Raw genomic sequence first — 24583 nt, 5'->3', positions numbered from 1 at the left:
GTGGGTGGTCAGATGGCTATTGTGTGGGTTGGTTGGGTTGTTGGTTGTTGGGTTTGCATTACTTTTCCAATAAGTTGGAAGCCTCTTGAATGCAGGAATTACAATGTTTGTTTATTCTGGAAGCACCGATTGCCTACTACATGCTAGCCATTGTTCTGAGTAATTGGACTATTGCAAGGAAAAAAATAGAAAAAAAAATACTGTGGTCTCTTGGAGCTTACTGTCTGGTAGAGGGAAAAAGACAAATACAGATTTACAAATAAATATATAATGTGCCTGGTGCTATTAAGTGCTGTGGGGAAAAATAACCCAGGAAGTGGAAAAGGAAGTCTTAAAGGTTAGGAGGCAGGGTAGCTATTTCATAAATGGTGGGTCAAGAAAGGCATCAAAATAAAGTGATACTAATCCCAGACAAAGGAGCAGTGATTGCCAAAGACATGAAGCATGAGTGTATGATGTCCCTTGTGAAAGCAACACCAACAAGAGCAGAGCTGCTGAAGCCAGATATGAGTGAGCACAGTTGTAGCAGGTGAGGTCAGAGAAGTAGCAGAACAGGGGGCTTTCCCATCAGGTAGAGCCTGAAGGCTATTTTAAGACCTTTGGTTTATGAATACAATACCTGGTATGGTTCCCATTCAGTAGATTTTTTATTTCATGTTTTTTTAAAAGAGAGACATGACTTTGACTTCTAACAGGTCATGCTTTGTCCTATTGATGTGGAATTATCATTAGGTAAATTATAGGGCAGGTGATGGATTCCTTAACTTCTGCAAAGCTGATTTAAAGTTTCATAAGTAAATTCATAACATTATAGAATATATTTCTTAATGACTTGATAAAACAATTAATTTTCAACCCAGATCAATAAAGTCCTTAACAAGTGTTGACCCCAGACAAATCCTATAGTATAGGAACATCATCCTGGACTATACTCAGGACTATAATTTTTAAATATAGCTTTTTACGGGATAATTTAAGCTGTTGTATGAGAATCAAACTTTACCTAATTAGCATTAGCTACTAGGGTACTCAGGAAAAAGTGAATCTCAGAGAGAGTGAGAGAGAGAAAGAAGGGGGAGAAGAGAGAGACAAAAAGGAGGAGAAGGATGTAGATAAAAAATCTAGCTGAGTCTACAGTTGGGATCAGGGAGAGATTTTGGGAAGGTTTTCCTTGATTTTAAAGAGACGCAAAACAGAAATGTTCCCTTGATTCAGCCTCCAAAGAGTGTCAGTGGCATCTGTCAGGCTGCCTTATTTGGACAAGCTACGATTTTAGGGTGGCAAAATGTGAAGCTGGTGAAACAGCCCTTTGGGATGGTGTTGAGTCATTGAATTAAACTGTCTTGAACTTGAAACAGCAGGATTACAATTTAAACCATTTTAGATGGGTTTTCCCTTTGTTGCAACTGAAAACTGGCTAGGTAATAAAAATTCATGTAATTTAAGCTGCTGTATGAGGAAGATAAGTGATCTACCAAAAACTCAGTGAACCATGCTAGCAGTGGAGGGTACAAAGATGACCAAGTTCCTTAATCTGGCTGAACTTTAATTTACTTATTTGTAAAATTGTACTGCTAATAATGATTTTGTAATCTTGATATGGATATTGCTATTATTATTAACTTTGGGCTTTGGAAACAAAAAAATCAGCAAAGGGATTTCTATTGTGGAAAAGTTCTACGTGGAAAAGTTCAATGATGCCTCTGGCCAATAGAGTAGTTCCAATATAAGATTTGCTAAATGGAGGGTGAGCCCTCTCTTAAGAATATTAACACTTAATGTGGATTTCTACAATTTAGATGAATTTTAAGTTTTTACCCTGACAGAGGCTAGGCTAGACCATTGTGCTGTCATGGAAAGAACAGACTTTGGAATCTGGAATCCAGAGGGCTCTGTGATTTATTTCTATGCAACTTGGGAAGAGAACATAATTCCTCTTAATTCACTGAGAAAATAGAAGCTATACCAAAAGTTCCACCTGCATCTATCACCAAATACAGCAAAGTTTCTGCATTCATGTCCACAAGCTGTGTCTTTTCCTCTCTTAGGATGAATGAACCCACATTGCTTCAAAGGCCCACTTCTGCAATGTGCCCTGGGCCCTCTCTCATCTAACCAAGGACATCTCTTTTGCTATCTTCTCTCTTTCCTGCATTATCAAGTTTCCCCTACTTACTTATTATTCCCATTATTATTCAAGGACATTGTAGGTGGGTGTGGTGGCTCATGCCTATCCCAAGTACACAGTGAGACATGATGGCATCACTGCACTCCAGCCTGGGTGACACAGCAAGACCCTTTTTCAAAAGAAATTGCAATATTTCCTACCTCCTATCTTATCAAAAGCTCTCTCTTTATTCCATAACTTCTTTAAACTATTGCCCAATATCTCTGTTTCCCTTTTCAGCAAAATTCCTTGATGTCTTCACTTCTCCCCTTTCTATTCTCTCTTGTACCAATTCCAATTAGCCTTTCAGTCTGATCTCTCCACTGAAACTACCCTCCCAGTTACCTGTGTTACCAAATACGGTGGTCACTATTTAGTTCTCATTGCAGATATTATTGTATCAGCAACAATTGACATAAACTCCCTTCATCTTTATATACTTGGCTTAGGGGACAACACTCAGTTTTCTTCCTACATCAATAGCCATCACTTTTCATTTTCCTTTTCTGGTTCCTCCTCGTCCTGTCAGCTCAAAATAGTGACATGCCCAGGACTGACTCTTGGATCTTTCATCAACTACGTTTAATCCTTACGTTATTTCATTCAGCCCTCTGAATGTGGAACTCATATGTTTATCTGCTTATTTGACTAAACATCTTACAATTAATCCATCCCAAACCAAACTCCGGATTTCTTCCCATCTCACCCCTAAATCATTTCTTCTGCATTCTTCTCTTAGTAAATGGCAAGTTCATCATCAGTTTCTCAGTGCACAAACTTGTGAATCGTGATTGAGTTTTCTTTTCATACGGCCTCTCTAATTTATAAGCAAATCCTTTCAGATTCATCTGTGAACTATTAAAAATCCAAACATCTCTTATTATTTTGCTGTTTTTTTCCCAAGTCTAAGTAAGCTACTGATATTTCTCACTTGTTTCTGATGTGCTTATCGTGTTCCCAGTCTCTTTCCCCCAGCAGCCAGAATGGCCTTTGTAAGATAGACCATGCCACACCTTGGCTCAGAATCCTCCAGTAGTTTGTATCTCTTTCAGTAAAAAAGCCAGAGTCCTGGAAATTGTCTTCAAGTCTCACATGATTGTGCCACCACCAACCACCACTCCTCTGACCCCTTCTACTACTTCCTTCCCCTTCCTCCTTTCATTCAAGCCACATTTGCTTCTGTTGTTCCTTGAAGCATGCAACCACCCAGGGCCTTTGCATCTGGTTCCTCTCTGCCTGAATGCTTCTCCCCACTAACCTGCCTTGCCAGCTCCCCCAATTCCTTCAGGCCTCTACTCAAATATCCTCTTTTCAGAGAAGACTTCCTTGACCAACATGTACAAAATAACTCCTCCTCCACGGCACTGTATTCCCTTATCCTATTTAGTTTTCTCCAAAGGAGTTTAAACCAAGTAACATGTTTATTTGTTTCTCATAGGTCCTTCTCCGTCATATTATAAGCAGCACAAGAAAGTGGTTTGCTTGGTTTTATTCACTGCCACGCTTAGAACTGCATCTGCCGTGTCATAGCCTTTCCATAAATATCTACTACATACATAAATAAATAAACAATGAATGTAATAATCATCTATAGTTATACAGACTATAACCACCAATGCTACATATGGTGGATTTCATATTCATTTCTATTTCCTTATCTTTTTCTACATAAACAAATACATTGTTTGATTTTTCTGTTCATTTGTCCTACAGAGTGGAGACCTTATAATATATTCCATTTCATATTCTAATTATTTAATTGAACACGAAAGCCAAACCACACTCACACATTATCTTGAACTATTCACAAACGAGTCTTTTAACAGTGGGGTAGCCTTTCTTCAAACAGATGAGTCAGACTTTCCTTACACGTTTGCCCATTTTTTGAACAGTTAGTCTCTTTCCATTTTTAATTCACTCTTCTCATTAACAGCATGATAAGCTTATGTGCCAAATAATGCCTTACTATTTCAAATAATATTTGGAAGATAGGGTAAAACAATGGGGCTGAGGCGGGTGGTGAGTTCTCTGAGTGAGAGTTTTAAAATTGTTTATATATCTTCTAGAAAAATTAAACCTGCTTGTATTGCAACACTGGGTTTCTTAGCCAGCTTTTGCCTTTGATATGTATGCATTGCCTTGGTAAACTCTTTTCTTGTATTATTCATGAACTTATTTTTATTAATTCTTCACTCCCAGCCATTTCTAGAAATACTCGCTTTTGTCCTATTTGGGATGCTCCAGAAATAGTGATTTTAAAAAAAGTTTTTATTGAAGGAGTTTTATAACCTATATATGACGGTCAGTGAGACTCATGTCCTCTTTAATGTGGAAAATGCGTGAGGTGGGGTAAACAACCTAGCCTTTCCAGCCCATTCTGCTTCAGAAGAACATAACTGTTCTATCAATCTTTACATGCTGTGCTTGTTATCTACCTAATCAATTAACATGGACGTTCATACTGGGTATCACCATTGAAAAAATGGGTTGCATAATAGGTGATTTAAGCCTCACTTTGTCCTCATGTGATTGTAAGAGTCACCATGTTGTCTTGGGATGAACATGACCTTTGAGTTAATTGAGCATTAATTTAAATACCAGCTTTAACATAATAACTCTATGACCTTAGGCAGGTTACTGAGGGTGATGGTTAATATTGAGTGTGAACTTGATTGGATTGAAGAACACAAAGTATTGTTCCTGGGGTGTGTCTGTGAGGGTGCTGCCAAAGGAGATTAACATTTGAGTCAGTGGACTGGGAGAAGCGGACCCAGCCTAAGTCTGGGTGGGCACCATCTAATCAGCTGCCAGCATAAAAGCAGGCATGGAAAGAGCAGACTGGTTGAGTCTTCTGGCCTCCATCTTTCTCCCATGCTGAATGCTTCCTGCCCTCAAACATCAGATTCCAAGTTGTTCAGCTTTTGGACTCTTGGGCTTAGAGCAGTGATTTGCCACGGGCTCTTGGGCCTTCAGCCACAGACTGAAGGCTGCACTATCGGCTTCCCTACTTTTGAGGTTTTGGAACTCAGACTGGCTTCTTGGCTCCTCCGCTTGCAGATGGCCTATTGTGGAACTTCACCTTCTAATCATGTGAGTCAATTCTCCTAATAAACTCCCCTTGATTTATTCATCTGTCCTACTAGTTCTGTCCCTCTAGAGAACCCTGACTGATAACACTGCATCAGCTTGAACTTACCTTGTTCATCCCTAAGAAAAACAGAAAGAAGAGTAATGAATTTTATAGGGTTGTGGCCAAGACTAAGTGACAACTGACCAAGAACAGTATACAATGTTCCTGGAAAATTGTGGCAATAGTAGCTCTCTTTCCCTTCTTCAACCACCTGTACATTAGAGTCCTCTTTGCTAACTATTCCAGTTCATTTTTATTATTGTTTCACAGAACCTCCCTGAAGAAAGATTATACAGATGTACCTTGTTGAACTCAAGGGGCTATTTCATTTGCCAATGAAATGTGGGCCAAGTGGTGTGTCACTTCTGAGCAGAAGCAGCCTGGTCCATCACACGTCTTTGTAATCTTGGTCATGACAACCAGAGGACAGGCACTCTATTAGCATGAGTCCCAGAGTGAAGATGACAGAACACACTGCTATAGCTGTGCAGCAGATGTGTAACATGAGAGAGCAATAACACTCAATTTTTTCAGTCACTAGGATTTGCAGGATGTTTATTATCACTGCTTAATCCAGCCTATCCTGATTGATATTCACTATCCACTTCTCTCCCACCACCAAGAAAACAGTATCCAGTGTGTCCCAGTGAAAGAAAACATTAAAAGAAATCTTCCCTAGAACTAATTATGGCCAAGTATCTTTGTGAGTTGTTAAAATTATTCATGGATGCTATCTGCCCTTAAAGAGATCATATTTATTATTTCAGCATATGTTGACATATATTATCTCTGTTCCACTCACACAAGATATTCTGTGACCCAGAAACATGAAGGAGATGTCACAAATTGTCCTTCTGCAAAAAGGGTGTGGAGAGAAGAGAGAGTTTTCTCATTGTAACCACATCATATTCTACATATGTCCCAAAGTGATGGGCTTGCTGCAGCATCTGTTATTGTAGAAGGACAAAAAGCAATTCCACAAGCTATTTTAGTTTTCCTAATGGAAAAACTAGATGTTGCAGATGAAAGAGTTATTAGAAAAATAATCTTAGCTTTTCTATAAAAGCATCCAAAATGTGCTGCAGGTCGTGGGCAGCCCGTCAGCACTGTGAAGCTGTACATTAGCAGACAGGATTTCTAACCAAAATATATCTTACATTTAAAGATCTTTCCCCCAGAAAGTCTCCAAAGGAGAAGAAGAGCCAGAAAAGACACCTGAAGTTGAGTGAACATATTTCAGCCTCCTTTTCAATGCAGGCTGTTCCAAGGACAGGTAGAAGCCTGGAGACCAGAGTTCACCCAGGTTACTCCTCCAACCTGTGTTTTCTCCCCTCCCTTTCCTGGCCTTCTGCTTCTTTGGCACCCTTCTCCAATTCTGCTTTTGATGATGTGCATCTCTGTCCTTGACTCTTGCCACTTCTCCTTTTTCTCAAATTTTAATTTAAAAAATTAATGGTGATAAAATACACGTAACAGAACATTTACCATCTTAACCACTTTGAAGTGTATATATCAGTAGTATTTAGTATGTTCGTATCATTGTGAAAACTGAAACTCTATACCCTTTAAACAACAAGTCCCTCTTTCTCTTTCTTCCAGTCCCTGGCAACTACCATGCTTATTTGTCATTTCTATGAGTTTCATTATACTTGATACTTCATATAAATGAAATCATACAGTATTTGTCTTTTTAGTGACTAGCTTATTTCATTTTGCATAATGTCTTCAAGGTTCATCCATGTTGTAGCACGTGTCACAATTTCCTTCCTTTTTAAGGCTGAACAATATGCCATTGTGTGTACACACCACATTGTGTATATTCATTCATCTGTGGATAGACATTTGGGTTGCTCCCACCTTTTAACTATTGTGAATAGGGCTGCTATGAACATGGTTGTGCCATTTCCTCCCAATACTATGCTGACTTTGTGCAGAACTCAGCCCTAGATAAAATGAGTTTGCTCTTCCATCCCCAGTTACATTTGAACAGGGATCAAGTAGCAAATCTGGAACTGGAGGGAGGTGATGAGGTGCTCGCTCAGTTGTAACATTGAAGGGGCCCCAAAACACTCAGAAATCAAGGCAAGTGATATTTCAACGCACCATTTTATTTTAACATATCAAAACCTAATGCAAAAATTCATGATGAACAAAATATCAAGATTTTAAAATAAGGGAAGAGTAACAGTATTGTTCAGAACCATATGGGAGCAAAAAAAAAATCAGCAATACTCATCTTGCCTTTATTTAAAATTTGCTGTTTTGTTCATCATGGCATTTGGCATTTTTATTTTTAAAATAGTTTTATTTTCCTTATCTTAAAATATTGCATTAAAATATGATTTATGTTGTTTACTGAGTTTTTTGCTGCCTCCTTAAATAGTGCAACTCCTACAAGTGCTTCACTTTGCTCTCTTCAGTTCCAGTGCTGTCAAACAAATTAGAGTTTTGTGCTTATGGTGGCCATTGGCTTTATACAATCAGATCAGACCAAGACATTGTTTCTTTGTTATTATCTTTCTAAACCTAAGAAGCAAGGAGACTTCCATAGCTTAAGCTCTCTCATCAATTCTGCACAGGATTTGCCAAATATATCATTCTTTGGAACACACTTTTTTGTGTGAAAATAAGTTTTTCATGGCCAAATTAGTTTTGTAGGTAATCAGTAGAACGGAGTTAAACAGACATTACTTTAGGATGTCTAAAAACATATTCTGGATGTGCTAATGTATAGTGAAGTGCCAATATATGTTGTCAGTGTCTAAGATAGGTAGAGCCTGAAGTATATTCATATTTGAGCAAGAAAGTATCTTTTCAAGGGCAATATATCTTAAATAATTATTCCAGACTAGCATTCCATGCAAGACATCCTGAGAAATGCCTAGACAGTGTTGGAAAAGAGATCTCAATAAACGTTCTTGGAGAAGATGCACACAGCTTGTGAAGAGGTAAATTAATAATAGGTGTGCTGACACAACCTAAAAAAATGGTGTCACAACAGAAAGTTGAAAATAGCTCACTTGCCACTCTGGGGGAAGAAAGTTTACGTTTCATGATTTAACATACTCCTGTTGTTAGATAACACACAGCTTCATGTAGTATAGAGTAGGAGAGATGTGAGTTATTGTTCACCAGTCTTTTAAAGCTTCTATGCTTTCATTGACAGAAAAATACCATTTTGCTAATTTCATTTTGACTTTCATAAAATCATCATTTAGAGTTGAAAGATACGGTCAAAACTGGCTTTACAAGAAGGTGGGGAAATGAATTGAAACTGATTGATTTGAAGGCATAGAAAAAGCCTTCTGTCTCAGCATATACTGGTGAAATCCATTACTCTGGGAGAGGTGAGGCAGAGGAGCTTCTTTTTATTAGTTATTGGCAGGTCAGCAGACTTAAAGTCATCCCTTTGTAAAAAGCAGACAAAGTTTATTGGTTGCTCTCCATATGTAAGACCCTATGGTAAGCACTTAATGTAGATTATCATTTTTAATACTTATGACAGTCCCATGAGGTAGAAGATATAATTACTCCCATTTTGCTCAAGAGGAGATTAGTTCAGTGAGGTTAAGTCACTTACCAACTCACATACCTAGTAAATGACGAAGCTTGGCTCTAAGACCAAGCAATCTGACTCCATAGTCAACTCATAACCACTAGAGGCTAGAAGCTTAAAACATTTGCCTTCTAATGTACCAGTAGGTGTTATGGCGGCATCCAATTGACAGTAAATTCGGTGGAAATGCAAAGCATTCTGGCTAGGGCTAACTTACAGTATGTTAACTCAAGGGAATTAAAGAACAACCAACAGAAGGGGTAGCAGGACCATCAGATCCTCATCAATATAATAGTTTCATGCTTTTCATGGAAATATTACATCATGCTAGTCAAAGAGAAAACAAAGAAAAGCATTTCACCGTGATTTGGAGATGTCGAGTGGTATTACTTTCTACAAAACCAGAAAATGTAAATCTATCTCTATCACAGGTGATCCACAAACATCCGAGAAGGGAAGAAACTTAGAGGTAAATGATTCAATGATTCTTAAAACCGGACTGTGGCATTCTTCTCCAAATACCTCTGTTCTCCTCCATATTTCTCAGCCCCTTTGAAGAGGCAGGCCCATGGGATGAATTCTGACCAATGGATTTGGCTAAGATTTAAGAGCCAGTGCACCATCCTTCAGCTAACTCTTCTCTCCACCTGCTGCAAGGACATAAACATTTCAATGGCACAAAGATAGAGCATCTTGAATTGTTACTGCAAAGAAGACATCTTTTCTGGAGAGTCACCCAAGCAGTGGATTTGTGAATAAATAAATCTTGTGTTAAGGTTCTGATATTTTGTGGTTAATTTGTGACCATAGTACTACATAGCCTATTTTAATGAATATGGAGTGACTATCAGAATCACTAGAGAACATACAAACATAATTCATATTATAGGTCAAAACTTCAGTCTACTAGCTTAAAATTTTAAGCATGGAAAGGATATCTCTATTCTTACAAAGCTAAGATAGTCTAATAATTAGCAAATATGAAAAACACTGTTAGATGTCAGCTAGTTCCACTTAGCCTTTCAATCTGTTCCAAACTCTACTTTTATACATATAAAAATCAAAAGAAAGCCAATAGATGTGGAAGCTAAGCCTTGGGAATCCTAATATAGCATGATGAGGATTGTGAGTTTGACAATTAGCTGTGCTATTTATTACTGGTGTACCTTTGGGCAAATTATTTAACCTTTCTTAGTCCATTGTTATGTATTGGGAAATTAGAGCTATAAATAGTGTCTACTTCTAGGTAATGGGACTGTTCTCTGTCTTGATTAGACATCAGATACACAAATGTATACATTTGCAGAAATTTATGAAATTATATAGATAGAATATGTGTGTCTCACTGAATATAAGTTTAACTCAATAATGATTATAATAATAGCTAATAATAAAATATTACCTACTTTGCAAAGGTCTTGTAAGGATTGAATCAGTAACCATGGAGAACATTTGTATGATGTCTGACACAAAGACAGCCCTTAGAAAATAGTAGCTATTATTATATTTATATTATGTACTATGTATTATTTATTATATATAATTATCAGAATATCTTCCAAGGTTACATATAAGTAAATCCATAGTAGATTTGGAAAGCTGGGAAGAGAACTCAAATTATTTTAGATTGTGAGTTGTGTTTTCGAGATGTGTTTCTTTATGTTTGGAGTGCATAAATTCTCTTTAGTCAAAGAACTTCAAAGAACAAATTTCATACTTACTCTGAGTTTCTTACAGAATGTTGTGGATTCATACCCCAGCTTGCCCATGATTCATAATTTTACAAAATGTTGCATGCTCTAACACACAGTATATACTTTGTTATGCTTTTGCTATGATTAATCAAGCAAAAAATGAGTATTATATTTCCTAATGACAACTTTGTGCCTGCAAAGAAAAACCTTGCCAAAATGTTAATATATCTATATGGTCGTCTGCATCGCAATGCACAATACTTAATTCTAATTTCAAGCTTTAATTGCTATAGGCCATAGTAATAAAGAATTTTTCTTTTCTAAAAAAAAGACACTTTCAGTAGGTTTTCTCTGTAAGAAATGCAACATAGTGTAATGATATATGACACACAAAGCACAACTGAATAAAGAAAACAAAGCATTACAAATGTGTTTAGAGAGAGACAGATTAAGTTGCTACAAATTTTAATTCACTGGAACCCAAGAAGAGGCATGCAACAATAATAGACTTTAAGAACAGGGCAAAAGCTTTTGTCATTAAAAAAAAAAATGCATTAAGTGTTCATATAGATTCTTTCATCAAAAGGACCCCAGGAAATATTCAAGTGTTTATTTAGCTTCTGTTTTGTCCCTTGTTTTGTGACTGAAATTATAGGAATACAAACAATGAGAAAAGCAAGATATTTTTTCTAGTAAATTTACACTTTGTGTTGGCTATGTTGTCTATAACTGGGGTTTTAATAAGTTGCTGGTCTCTTGACTCCAGAACTCAGAGCGACAACAATAAGAAGAAGCAGCTCTGAGATTAAAAACCATAAAATAAAATAAAATAAAATAAAAAAATAAAACAAGTGATAAGTACATAAAATCATCTAAAAGATAAATGACTTCTTGGCAACAGCAAGATTTAGCTAGAGCAATGCCGCTTGCATTAATATATTTGAAGAAAAGTGTGGCTATCAAAAGAGAGGAGCAGATGATGAGAGAAACAGATTTACAAGTGTCCTAGCAAGGTATGGGGGAAAGGAGAGGCTAGACGTGCTCTATGGCCCTCTCTCCTGTGACAGGCCTAGACCTATTGTAGGAATAATACAGAGGTCATCAGGCTTAGAGCCTTGACCATCTGAATTACTGCTGAGCTCTCCTTCTTTGTTTGTGAGATTCCCCCAAAACTGCCATGCTCTCTTCATGCAATTCCCAACACACACACACACACACACACACACACACACACACACACACCCCTCATTGTTACCAACTTGATGATCTTGTTTAGTTTCTTATGAGTAGTCCGTATCACTCGGCTTTCCTGTAAGAAGATAGTAAACACACGTCGAGCTTCTACAATTTCCATACAGTTTATAATTTCTTTCTGTTTAATTATCTTAACAACCCCCCCAAAGTAGACATCAGTATCCCATAATCATATGAAACCCAAATATTCTCTTTTCTTTCAGCTGGTAAGCTGCAGGAAAAGTACTTGCATTCACCTATGGTAACTCAGATTCATAACTCAGCCCTTTTTTAACATTCTATCACCCAAAATCAATCCAATGTCACAAAAGAATTATCAAACATGATAAAATTACTGAAAGCGTATGCCAGAAAAATAGAGATCTTATATTACCTCATAGAGATAGGTACCATTAGACATTCCCCTTTTCCACAATTGCTTCCTGGCTTTAATGCCAGTGACGGCACCTGGAGTTGTGCACTGTAACAGCCTAATACAGTTTAGCTCTACCTTGACTCTGACTTCCAATTTTATTTTATTATTATTTTTTTTGGAGATGGAGTCTCACTCTGTCGCCCAGGCTGGAGTGCAGTGGTGCGATCTCTGCTCACTGCAAGCTCTGCCTCCCAGGTTCACACCATTCTCCTGCCTCAGCCTCCTGAGTAGCTGGGACTACAGGTGCCCGCCGCCACCACGCCCGGCTAATTTTTTGTATTTTTAGTAGAAACAGGGTTTCACCGTGTTAGCCAGAATGGTCTCGATCTCCTGACCTCATGATCCGCCTGCCTCGGCCTCCCAAAGTGCTGGGATTACAGGAGTGAGCCACCATGCCCGGTCCCAATTTTTCATCTTCTGGCCCAGCAAAGTACTCAGTCAAACAAAACATTCTCCTGGAGCTCTGGTTTCCTTGAGAAAGAAATCGGGGAGCCATCTTTTTCCGCTGAAGTTTTTTCTTGATGGTCACCATCCATTCTGCGTAGTATTTATTTCTTCCAAACACTCTCAGGGTTCCTCTTAGGAGGGATTCTGTTGAGTGATTGCCCTCATTGCCTTACAAGTAGGTGGAGCAGAAAGCTTCTGTCTTGTCCAGATTGTCTCCACTTAACATTGAGACAACTCAAACGTCAGGAAAATATAATTAATGTTCGAATCAATAATCATTTCTAGGACTCAGACAATAGTGAATTCTTGGTCTTGCAAAGATGAAGATTAGATATTGGAATTCACTATGCTCTTCAAAGTTATGTTAGTCTGTAATAGGCCTGAAGAACCCTCAGTTGGCATTTCCCTAGATACTGCAACCCATGTGCATTTCTGTCCACCTACACAGGAAAGAAAAGCAGGCACAGAAAAACAAAAAATCCAGTAGTATTGACAGCACATGATTCAGGATCTAATGTTGTGATGCAGAGGATAGCTTCTACAGAAGCCTGAGAGGAAACCTCAGGAACCAGAGAATTGAGTAAAGGCTTCATAGTAGCGGTAGGTCTTAAAGAAAGAAAGAGGGAGAATGTATGTCATGTAAAGAAAGCGTCTTATATAAAAAAATCTAGGTGCATCTTATTAAAAAAACTATGCTTTCCATACATTTTTATTTACTACTGAGGCTGGCATGTTTATGTAAATCTTCTCATCCAACTTGGATTTTTAAATCCCTTAGGGGAAAGAGACTATCTCTATCAAAATTGCTTAGAATCATTTGCTTTCAGATACATGTTTAATTTCATTATTCTTGATGTCCTGATGATATCCCAAAATCACCTCACCATTTTTGATTTTCCAATTCCTTTTCATGTTCTTCAACTTACCTAAGTCCCTCTTGATTTCTCCTTTTGAGATGTGTATGAGCCATACATATCAATTGATCTCTTCTCATGCAATTGTGAAGTAGTAGCTCTTCCTATGAAGGATGAAACAACCTCAGGAAGAATGAGATCAACAAAGAAAGAATCAAACTAGTGAATCTGTCATCAATAATTGCAACCTATATAATCAGTAATGTATAGCTTGATATATAAAAAATTAGAATATTTCAGTAACTGAGTCTCATATTTTCCCAAAATAAATCTGGCTTAAGCCTAGGATTATCTATTATATGTCCTCTCCTCTCATCTCCTCTCCTCTCCTCTCCTCTCTTCCTACCCTCTCTTCCTACGGCTCTGTAAAACAGAAAGAGAACTGATTTTGTGGCCAGACACACATAGATCTGAGTGTTACTATCTGGCTAACCATGAGTAGATGGCTTCACCTCCTAGAGCCTCAGTTCCCTGAAACTGCAAAAAGAGATCGATGACACCAACCACTCAGAATTGCTGTGCAGGTTAAATGACATGGTATATGCAAAATGCAAACTAGCAGAGGGAATATGTACCTAGTATACAGTAGCTGCCCTGCAAACATTATTTATCATATGACCATTAATAGTAATTGTAGTAGCATTGGCAGTGATAGTCATAGTAGTTTTAACATTAGTAGAAATAAACTTTTTTTCCAAGGCATATGTCATTTTAACTAGACTTGTTACAATTTCCACTAAAATGTATACATAAAAGAGATCATGGTGGTCCTGTAATACCCTCTCTTACTCAAAGCAGAAGTATCCTGTGAAATATGATACTACCTATTAAATGGACATATAATCTGAGTTTCCATGCTGGAAGGGAGCCAAAGCTTTCTATTCCCAGGAGCACAAGCTCTAGCGGCATAGACCTTTCTTGCCAGAAATCCTTCCTTGGACTGAGCAACATTCTCCCTCCCTGAAGCTCCCATCCATTAGTCTCAGTTTTGCACCTCCTGGGTCAAGCAAAATGAATCTAATCGCTCTTGTTCATGACAGCTGTTTAGATATTTGAACAAAGGGTATTCTCTTCTGCAAACTGTCCATCCTCAAATTATCTCATCATGTGGCTCACATTCCAGGACCTTAAATGTCTTGAATGTCAATATGACACCAGGACTAAAAACTCTCGCATAGACCATGACAGGGCACAGAGAGCATAGAGCCACCTATGATCTGCATTGTGTGTTTATCAATGCAGCTACATAAGTGTCCAATTTATTAGTGTTGAAAGTTATTAAGTATATGAATCAATAAAGTATCTAGATCCATGATGTATATTTGTGTTTATACATATAAGTTGTATATGTATATGTGTTTATGTAGATATTTCTTTATCTCTCTTTCCTCTGCAAAAAAAGATCCTTGTCAATAGTTTCTTTTTTTTTTTTTTTTTTTTTTTTCAGATGGAGTTTCTCTCTATCACCCAGGCTGGAGTGCAGTGGGGCGATCTCGGCTCACTGCAACCTCCCCCTCCCGGGTTCGAATGATTCTTCCACCTCAGCCTCCCAAGTAGCTGGGATTACAGGCACCCGCCTTCATGCCTGGCTAATTTTTGTATTTTTGTAGAGATGGGGGTTTCACCATCATGGCCAGGCTGGTCTTGAATTCTTGACCTCAGGTGATCCACCTGTCTCGGCCTCCCAAACTGCTGGTATTACAGGCGAGAGCCACCATTCCAGGCCAATAGTTTCTATCCAACATGTGTATTATGAGAATTAAATAAGTCTACATGTAAACTGCTTAGAATGATGCCTGTCCCATGTAGGCACTAAAAAAATGTTAGCAATTATTCTTATTTTATTCTTACATGCACTAACAGTCTATTTGCTAAGGGATGTGATAATGTATTAGGGTTCTCTAGAGCGACAGGACTAATAGGGTGATGTATATATGAAAGGGAGTTTATTAAGGAGTATTGACTCACATGACCACAAGACGAAGTCCCACAAAAGGCCGTCTGCAAACTGAGGAGCCAGGAAGCAAGTCTGAGTCCCAAAACCTCAAAAGTAGGGAGGAAGCCAATAGTGCAGCCTTTAGTTTGTGGACAAAGGCCAAGAGCCCTGGGCAAATCACTGGTGTTAAGTCTAAGAGTCGAAAAGCTAAAGAACTTGGAGTCTGATGTTCAAGGGCAAGAAGCATCCAGCATGGGGGAAAGATGGAGGCCAGAAGACTTAGCCAGTTTAGGCTTTCCGCATTCTTCTGCCTGCTTTTATTCTGACTGAACTGGCAGCTGATTAGATTGTGCCCACCCAGATTGAGGATGGGTCTGCCTTTCCCAGTCCACTGACTGAAATGCTCATCTTCTTTGGCAACACCCTCACAGACACACCTAGGATCAATATTTTGTATCTTTCAATTCAATCAACTTGATATTCAATATTAACTATCACAGATAGGTTCTGCGGATTTAATGACGTATAAAATATGGCTTCCACCCTTAAAGAAATAAGAGTCATTGAGAAAAAAAATTGAAGATGGGTCAAGTACGCTCTCAGAATTGGGCACAGAGTGCACAGGACACAAAGCAAGGATATTAATTCCATACTGGTGATGAGGGGAGGGAGAAACAAGGAGTGCTAGGAAAATATGTCTGGAGGATAGGACACGTGAGCATGGAGTTTTTTTCTTTTTTAGCTGTTGCCTATCTGTATTTATATTTCCATGTATGACTAAATACATACATATGAAGTTATATTAATAAATCCCTTACTACAAGTTACTATATGAATAATGTACAAAAGAAGTAAAATTAGATTTTTTTAAATTTTTATTTTTATTATTATACTTTAATTTCTGGGGTACATGTGTAGAACGTGAAGGTTTGTTACATAGGTATACATGTGCCATAGTGGTTTGCTGCACCCATCAACCTGTCATCTACATTAGGTATTTCACCTAAGAGCATGGCATTTTTGAAAAATAAACTGGAAATAGCCAGAACATGAAGGAGGAAGCTTGTTTTAAGCAGGGAGAAGAGTGTATGCGAAGATGGTGATGCTCCAGCATGTGGACATGTGGAGACAGGCAGTTTGATAGATTTTCATACAATTGGCTTCAGGAAATAGATAAATTATAAGACATTAAACATCTATTTTATGGGATGTCATCATTTCATCAGATTGGATGCTTGTCAGTTTACATTTGGGAAATGCCAGAGCACACTGAAATGAGAAAGCTCCGTCTGGACACCTAAACTTCATAATGTCTAAGATATGTGAACGTGGCCATACAGCTTCTCAGCTAGCATAGGAATTTCTCCACGTGCAAAACTGGTGTAATGATACAGACCATCACATGTGGGGAAGCACCTCCCTTCTAGTAACTGATCAGCATGCTGCTAATCCTACTGCTACTGATGTTTTCTATTTATGACATGATATTTAAAGCAGATATTGGCCAAATACAATATTCAAGTGTTCTAGAAACCACATTGTTAATAAAATAAAAATTAAAGGTGTTTATCATGAAAAATCATTACTGGGTGCTGGGCATGAGGATGAGGAATAGGGTTAGGAGTTAAGGGATGGAGAGAACTGACTGCTATTTTCAGCTGCCTTTCTGCTTTGAAACCACATCTCCTTTTAAGTGATGGTCTGGCTAAATTTCTCTATTCTACCAGAATCTTCTGTAAATATGCAAACTTTTAGCTTAAAAAATAGTCCCACTTTATTTTATACAACTGCTACATCCCAAACAGTTTTATCTGATGATTGATTATTTTGTAGCACATCTTCCAATGCTTGCTTCTGTGACTCATCTGACTTAAAGAAATTAGACTGTCTGGGTGCATTTTCCCCCTTTCATTGATGTAAGCAAAGCTAAAGGAGCCGAGCCATTCAGACTGTAAATACACATGGTAAATTTTGCTTCTTTTGCTAAACACTTCTAGTCAATCAAGAATTGCTTATACTAAAGACTGAACGATGGCTGTGTATCCCAGAGTAGAGAACTAGTAATGCAATTTGGGCCACTTAATGGTTTCTTCTTTTACTCTATTTTTCCTTTACATTCTAAAATAATATCTTTTTTGAGGAGCTGGCATGACATATGGGATTTTTCCTTCTTCTGTGCCTCTGTCTTCCTTACTTCTTCCAGCATTCTTCCTTTCAACATGCCCTTTGGCAGTAAAGGCTAGCAGAAATTTATTGAATACCTGCTGTATGCCGTTTGCTTGAGACACATTAATGAAGTGTCTATAATGATTGGCCTCTAGATGTCTCTTGCAGAGATGGGGTGAGACGACAGCATAGGGAAGAATACACTAAGGCAAGATAAAATTACAGACATGATTCTCTGGGAAGGGACAAGGGCAGGAGATATTTTTCTGAAGTGTGTGATCCCTTAGCTCAACTTTGAGAGATGAAAGATAACAAGGGGTAGCAGGGAGAACACAGGGAGGAGGAGAAAATAATTCACTTAGTATATTTACTATCTTCTGGGCACTGTGAATTATCATCTTCCTAACCCACCACAATTATCTGAAGCAGGTACCGACACTGTGGCCATTCTACAGATGTGGAAACTGGAAGCTCACAGAGGGAAATGAGTTGCTCACACCAAGTAAGGGATATAAGCAGGACTTAAACTTGTGAAGCTCAATTTCTAAGCCCATGGTCTCTGCCATGGAATTCTGCTCCCTTCTCTGATAGGACCAGAAAGGAAAAGTTGGAGAAGAGCGATGGTGTAGACATTTTAGGTAGAAAAGAGAGCAGGTGATAATCCTGGGATGTGAAAACAGCAATCAATCACTGACAAATGGTCCTGAGTGGCAACATGAGAGGACGGAGCTGACCTCTGCACTGAGCTCTGGGTAACCTGAGTGACCCTGTGTGTCTGCTGGTCATTATCACTGCCCTGCGTCCTGCTTCACCTGTGTCTCAGGACGAGACTCCAACGGACACAGAATCAATATAAATGTAATCGTTGGACATAGTTTTGAAAAACTGTCCCTGCAGTGGTCATAATCAGTAATCACAGACTTTTAGAGGGAAATCGGCACATAGAAGTATTTTGGGCCAACTCCTCACTTTGGACAAGAATAAACGGCTCAGAGAAAAATAAAGAGAAGCCCAAAGTCCAAGTCCAGAACCCAAGTTTCCTGACTCAAACATGAGTGCTTTCTCTTTTAAGTCACTAAATATCAGGTGACACTGCCTCCCTGACCCTGGGAAATATCTGTGAGTGCAGGGAAGCAGAGCACCCAAATGCCCCAAATGGTTTGATAAAGCTGCAGGTTTGGAAAGCTTACGCCCCTTACCCTCCCATACTCACACATCTGGTCAACCTCCAGATTTCTCCGAGTCAGTAACACGCACCTATATCTGCCAGATTGCTTGGGCAGTTACATGAGAATTATCCTTGACATCCTTCTCTCTCTTAGCCACCACAACAGAAAGGCCTGATTTCACTTCAAACCACACCCAGGACTTGTCCCCTTCTTTGCTGTCACTGCTTCTGCCCAGCTGTGGATTCTCTCTCCTGGTTAAGTGTAACAGTCTCGAGGAATCCGTTTCAGCTGCCATCCAACCTCAGCCATAGTGCTCTTGGTCAACCAATACGATCTGATCATTCCTGCTTAAAACAACAACAATAACAAGACAACAGCAGTAACAACAACAAACTCTCATTCAAAACTGCCCATTGCATTTGGGATACAATTGGGGTTCTTTTTGTGTTCTATGAACTTGGATTGTCTGTCTTTGAATACTTTCCCAAAACTTATTAAACACTAGCTCTACAGATTCCTTTTTAGGTTCTCAAGCTCTCCAAAGCCAATCTTGCCTCAAAGCCCTAAAACAGCCCTATTCCTTGTATGTGAAATGTTCTATCACTTCACTTATCCTAATGCCTCTGCATACTTCTCTTTACCATCTCCACTACATAAATTAGAATCCCAGTTTTTTTCCCTTTAAAACTCTGAGCAGTAAAATGACATGTATTTATTAGCAAACTGTTTGACTTTAAATATGATGTTCAATTCTCTGAGCTTTCCCATCCTCACCTATAAAATAGGCATAATAGTGTTCTGTAGAATAGTTGTAAGGATTTCAATGAAAGCCCTTAATAGGCATTCAATGAATATCTATTAAAAATATTATTCTTTAACTCTATCCATAACCCAGAACAATATTCTGTACAATGGGGAAGCAATCATGGATTAAGATCCAGAGCTAAAATGACTGTCAACCAGAACACAATGGCTTTTCTGGAATACCGTTTCCAAGAAGAAAGCTCTTGAGCTGCCTGTGTATAAAAATACATTGGGTTTGACTTACCTCATGTTGTAGAGAAACTGTCACAGTTCTTAGCTATGAAAGAGGTGAGTGAATAAGGAGAGGGAAACATATACAACAACTAGATAAAGCACTGAAATACCAATAGCCTACGCTGGGCAAATGGACTATCATAAGCTGGGGACATTGAAGAAGGAAAAATTTAAAAAATGGCTTCTCCATTGAGTAGGAATGATTTCTGCCTTCCTCTTCCCAGTACTGACAGTTAATGGACATGAAAATTGGAACACAGACCTGGAGCTTTCTTAACTCCTGTTGTCCAAATTGTAGACTATTTGCAAAGCAAGCCAGTATGAATCTTGAATACATTTGCAGTGGTTCTCCTGGAGAGCCAACACATGTAAATGCACCTATTCGCAAGTTTATAAAAGATGTAAATGTCCACACATAAGAACATTGAAATAGCCTTCTGTGAAGTGTTTTAATAAGCCAATCTCTTAGTCCATACAGCAAACAAACTGGAATCAGAGATCAGAAGCAGAATTGTCATTAGGCAAAGCTGAATACTTCATTTTTAGGAAATTCATATAGTCTAGAAAAGTTGCCCATATACCATCATTTTGTAAATTGGATTGTATTTTTTAAAGCACTAAAGGAACGAGTTATTTTAACTAGCTTCCAAGTGAAATCTTTGGTAAACTGAAGAATTATTTTTGTATTGTGAATAATTGGCATCACTAAGTTCACTTTGTAAACAGGAACACTTGCATCATGTTTAGATTCAAGCAGAGGATCCATCTGCTTCTGGTTTTGGGAGTCATTCATTCACTTAGCATTATTAATGCATTTATTCTTCATGTATTCAATCTATAAATATTTACTGAGTGCCCACCAAATGCCTGGTACTGTGTTAGATGCTTGAGATCCAGGAAGGTATGAGAGAGATCTTATGCTTTGCTCTCTTGAGGCTTGTATTCTACTCGGGTGAGGCAACCAAAAAATAAGTAAATAAAAATATACAATACAATTTCAAGTGTATGTGTTATGAACAAGAATAACACAGTTTACAGGGATAGGCTGAAGATGATCGGAAGGGGATTGGAGTGCCGAGTGGGTGTTTCTGTTCATGAGACACCCTGGGACATCCCCTTTAAACAGGCAAAATGAAGAAGCAAGCCATAGGAATGAACAGGGAAAGGGTATTCCAGACAATAGGAAGAGCAAGTGCAAAGGTCTCGAACATGGAAACTTGTCTGAAAAGCAAGAAAGCTTGAGTGATCAAGGGGCAAAATTTACTTAAATTTTCTGATTTGTTATAAAGGATATTACTAGGGATACAGATGAAGAGATGCATAAGGTGAGGTATGGGAAACAGGGTACAGAGCTTCTATGTCCCTTCCAGGTGTCCCATGCTTCAGGAACCTCCACAAGTTCACCTATCTGGAAGCTCCCCAAATTCTGTCCTCTTGGACCTTTTATTGAGACTTCATTGGATACGCATGATTGACAACCATATAGAGATGTGAATTGACCAAAAGGATATGATCTAAACCCAGTAAGGCCTGTCCAGATTCTTCTTGGCTTTTCTATGCAGTATTCCTTTCTCCAGAGTATGGGTCAGGACTCCCTCTGGTATGAGGGTCTTATGACCCATAGTCAGATTAGAGTCCAGCCTTGGGCAGATGAAAGGAGACAGGGGAAGGTTAGAGGGAGAGACTCTGTTTTCTGAGGCCTGATTCTTAGGCCTAAAAAGCCCCAACATTATAACAAGGGCTAAGCCAGTTATGAGCCATAAACTGTAGCTAAACACCTCTGTATACTATATAGGTTTTATATATTCTATAGGTCACCATATATAAAATTATATATATATTACCATATATATTATATTACATATTATAAATAATTATATATAGTTATATAGAATTATATATAGTATAATTATATATAGAATTATATATAGTATAATTATATATAGAATTATATATAGTATAATTATATATAGAATTATATATAGTATAATTATATATAGAATTATATATAGTATAATTATATAACATATATGATTATATTGTATATAAAATACGTAATATATAATTATTTTATATATTATATAAAAATACGTAATATATAATTATTTTATATATTATATAAAAATATGTGATATATAATTATTTTATATATTGTATAAGAATATATAATATCTAATTATTTTATATATTGTATAAGAATATATAATATCTAATTATTTTATATATTGCATAAGAATATATAATATTTAATTATTTCATATATTGTATAAGAATCTGTAATATCTAATTATTTTATATATTGTATAAGAATGTGTAATATCTAATTATTTTATATATTGTATAAGAATATGTAATATCTAATTATTTTATGTATTGTATAAGAATATGTAATATCTAATTATTTTATATACTATATAATATGTAATATCTAATTATTTTATATACTGTATAAGAATATATAATATCTAGTTATTTTATATATTGTATAATATATAATATATAGTTATTTTATATATTGTATAAGAATATATAATATATAGTTATTTTATATATTGTATAAGAATATATAATATGTAGTTATTTTATATATTGTATAAGAATATATAGGTGCGATCAGATCGATCTAAGATGGCGACTGTGGAACCGGAAACCACCCCTACTCCTAATCCCCCGACTACAGAGGAGGAGAAAACGGAATCTAATCAGGAGGTTGCTAACCCAGAACACTATATTAAACATCCCCTACAGAACAGATGGGCACTCTGGTTTTTTAAAAATGATAAAAGCAAAACTTGGCAAGCAAACCTGCGGCTGATCTCCAAGTTTGATACTGTTGAAGACTTTTGGGCTCTGTACAACCATATCCAGTTGTCTAGTAATTTAATGCCTGGCTGTGACTACTCACTTTTTAAGGATGGTATTGAGCCTATGTGGGAAGATGAGAAAAACAAACGGGGAGGACGATGGCTAATTACATTGAACAAACAGCAGAGACGAAGTGACCTCGATCGCTTTTGGCTAGAGACACTTCTGTGCCTTATTGGAGAATCTTTTGATGACTACAGTGATGATGTATGTGGCGCTGTTGTTAATGTTAGAGCTAAAGGTGATAAGATAGCAATATGGACTACTGAATGTGAAAACAGAGAAGCTGTTACACATATAGGGAGGGTATACAAGGAAAGGTTAGGACTTCCTCCAAAGATAGTGATTGGTTATCAGTCCCACGCAGACACAGCTACTAAGAGCGGCTCCACCACTAAAAATAGGTTTGTTGTTTAAGAAGACACCTTCTGAGTATTCTCATAGGAGACTGCGTCAAGCAATCGAGATTTGGGAGCTGAACCAAAGCCTCTTCAAAAAGCAGAGTGGACTGCATTTAAATTTGATTTCCATCTTAATGTTACTCAGATATAAGAGAAGTCTCATTCGCCTTTGTCTTGTACTTCTGTGTTCATTTTTTTTTTTTTTTTTTTTTTTGGCTAGAGTTTCCACTATCCCAATCAAAGAATTACAGTACACATCCCCAGAATCCATAAATGTGTTCCTGGCCCACTCTGTAATAGTTCAGTAGAATTACCATTAATTACATACAGATTTTACCTATCCACAATAGTCAGAAAACAACTTGGCATTTCTATACTTTACAGGAAAAAAAATTCTGTTGTTCCATTTTATGCAGAAGCATATTTTGCTGGTTTGAAAGATTATGATGCATACAGTTTTCTAGCAATTTTCTTTGTTTCTTTTTACAGCATTGTCTTTGCTGTACTCTTGCTGATGGCTGCTAGATTTTAATTTATTTGTTTCCCTACTTGATAATATTAGTGATTCTGATTTCAGTTTTTCATTTGTTTTGCTTTTGTTTTTTTCCTCATGTAACACTGGTGAAGGATCCAGGAATATGACACAAAGGTGGAATAAACGTTAATTTTGTGCATTCTTTGGTAATTTTTTTTGTTTTTTGTAACTACAAAGCTTTGCTACAAATTTATGCATTTCATTCAAATCAGTGATCTATGTTTGTGTGATTTCCTAAACATAATTGTGGATTATAAAAAATGTAACATCATAATTACATTCCTAACTAGAATTAGTATGTCTGTTTTTGTATCTTTATGCTGTATTTTAACACTTTGTATTACTTAGGTTATTTTGCTTTGGTTAAAAATGGCTCAAGTAGAAAAGCAGTCCCATTCATATTAAGACAGTGTACAAAACTGTAAATAAAATGTGTACAGTGAATTGTCTTTAAAAAAAAAAAGAATATATAATATGTAGTTATTTTATATATTGTATCAGAATATATAATAGGTAGTTATTTTATATATTGTATCAGACTATATAATAGGTGGTTATTTTATATATTGTATATGAATATATAACAGTTATTTTATATATTGTATGACACTATATAATATGTAGTTATTTTATATATTGTATGACACTATATAATATGTAGTTATTATATATTGCATAACACTATATAACATGTAGTTATTTTACATATTGCGTAAAACTATATAATGTGCAGTTATTTTATATATTGCGTGAAACTATCTAATGTGCAGTTATTTTATATATTGCGTAAAACTATATAATGTGCAGTTATTTTATATATTGCGTAAAACTATATAATGTGTAGTTATTTTATATATTGGGTAAAACTATATAATGTGTAGTTATTTTATATATTG

At 37.0% G+C, this 24583-nt stretch overlaps 1 protein-coding gene and 1 long non-coding RNA gene across 2 annotated transcripts in view; both read left to right on the top strand.

The window, feature by feature from the left end:
• The window catches only part of LOC130540870 (uncharacterized), a 36131-nt gene extending 26503 nt beyond the window's left edge, over positions 1–9628 (top strand). Inside the window, exon 4 of the long non-coding RNA XR_008954887.2 lies at positions 9285–9628. This is a non-coding gene — a long non-coding RNA (uncharacterized LOC130540870). The remainder of the gene's footprint in view (positions 1–9284) is intronic.
• Positions 9629–22487: 12859 nt separating this feature from the next.
• On the top strand, positions 22488–24131 carry LOC117976254 (eukaryotic translation initiation factor 4E). Its single transcript, XM_034940346.3, has one exon. It carries the CDS (start codon positions 22515–22517, stop codon positions 23166–23168), a length of 654 nt encoding a protein of 217 aa, XP_034796237.1. The 5' UTR covers positions 22488–22514; the 3' UTR covers positions 23169–24131.
• Positions 24132–24583: the final 452 nt, after the last annotated feature.

Source organism: Pan paniscus, chromosome 18 (genome assembly GCF_029289425.2).
Source record: "Pan paniscus chromosome 18, NHGRI_mPanPan1-v2.0_pri, whole genome shotgun sequence".
Classification (NCBI taxonomy): Eukaryota; Metazoa; Chordata; class Mammalia; order Primates; family Hominidae; genus Pan; species Pan paniscus.
The sequence above is the reverse complement of the archived record's forward strand: the minus strand, read 5'-3'. Positions and strand labels throughout refer to the sequence as shown.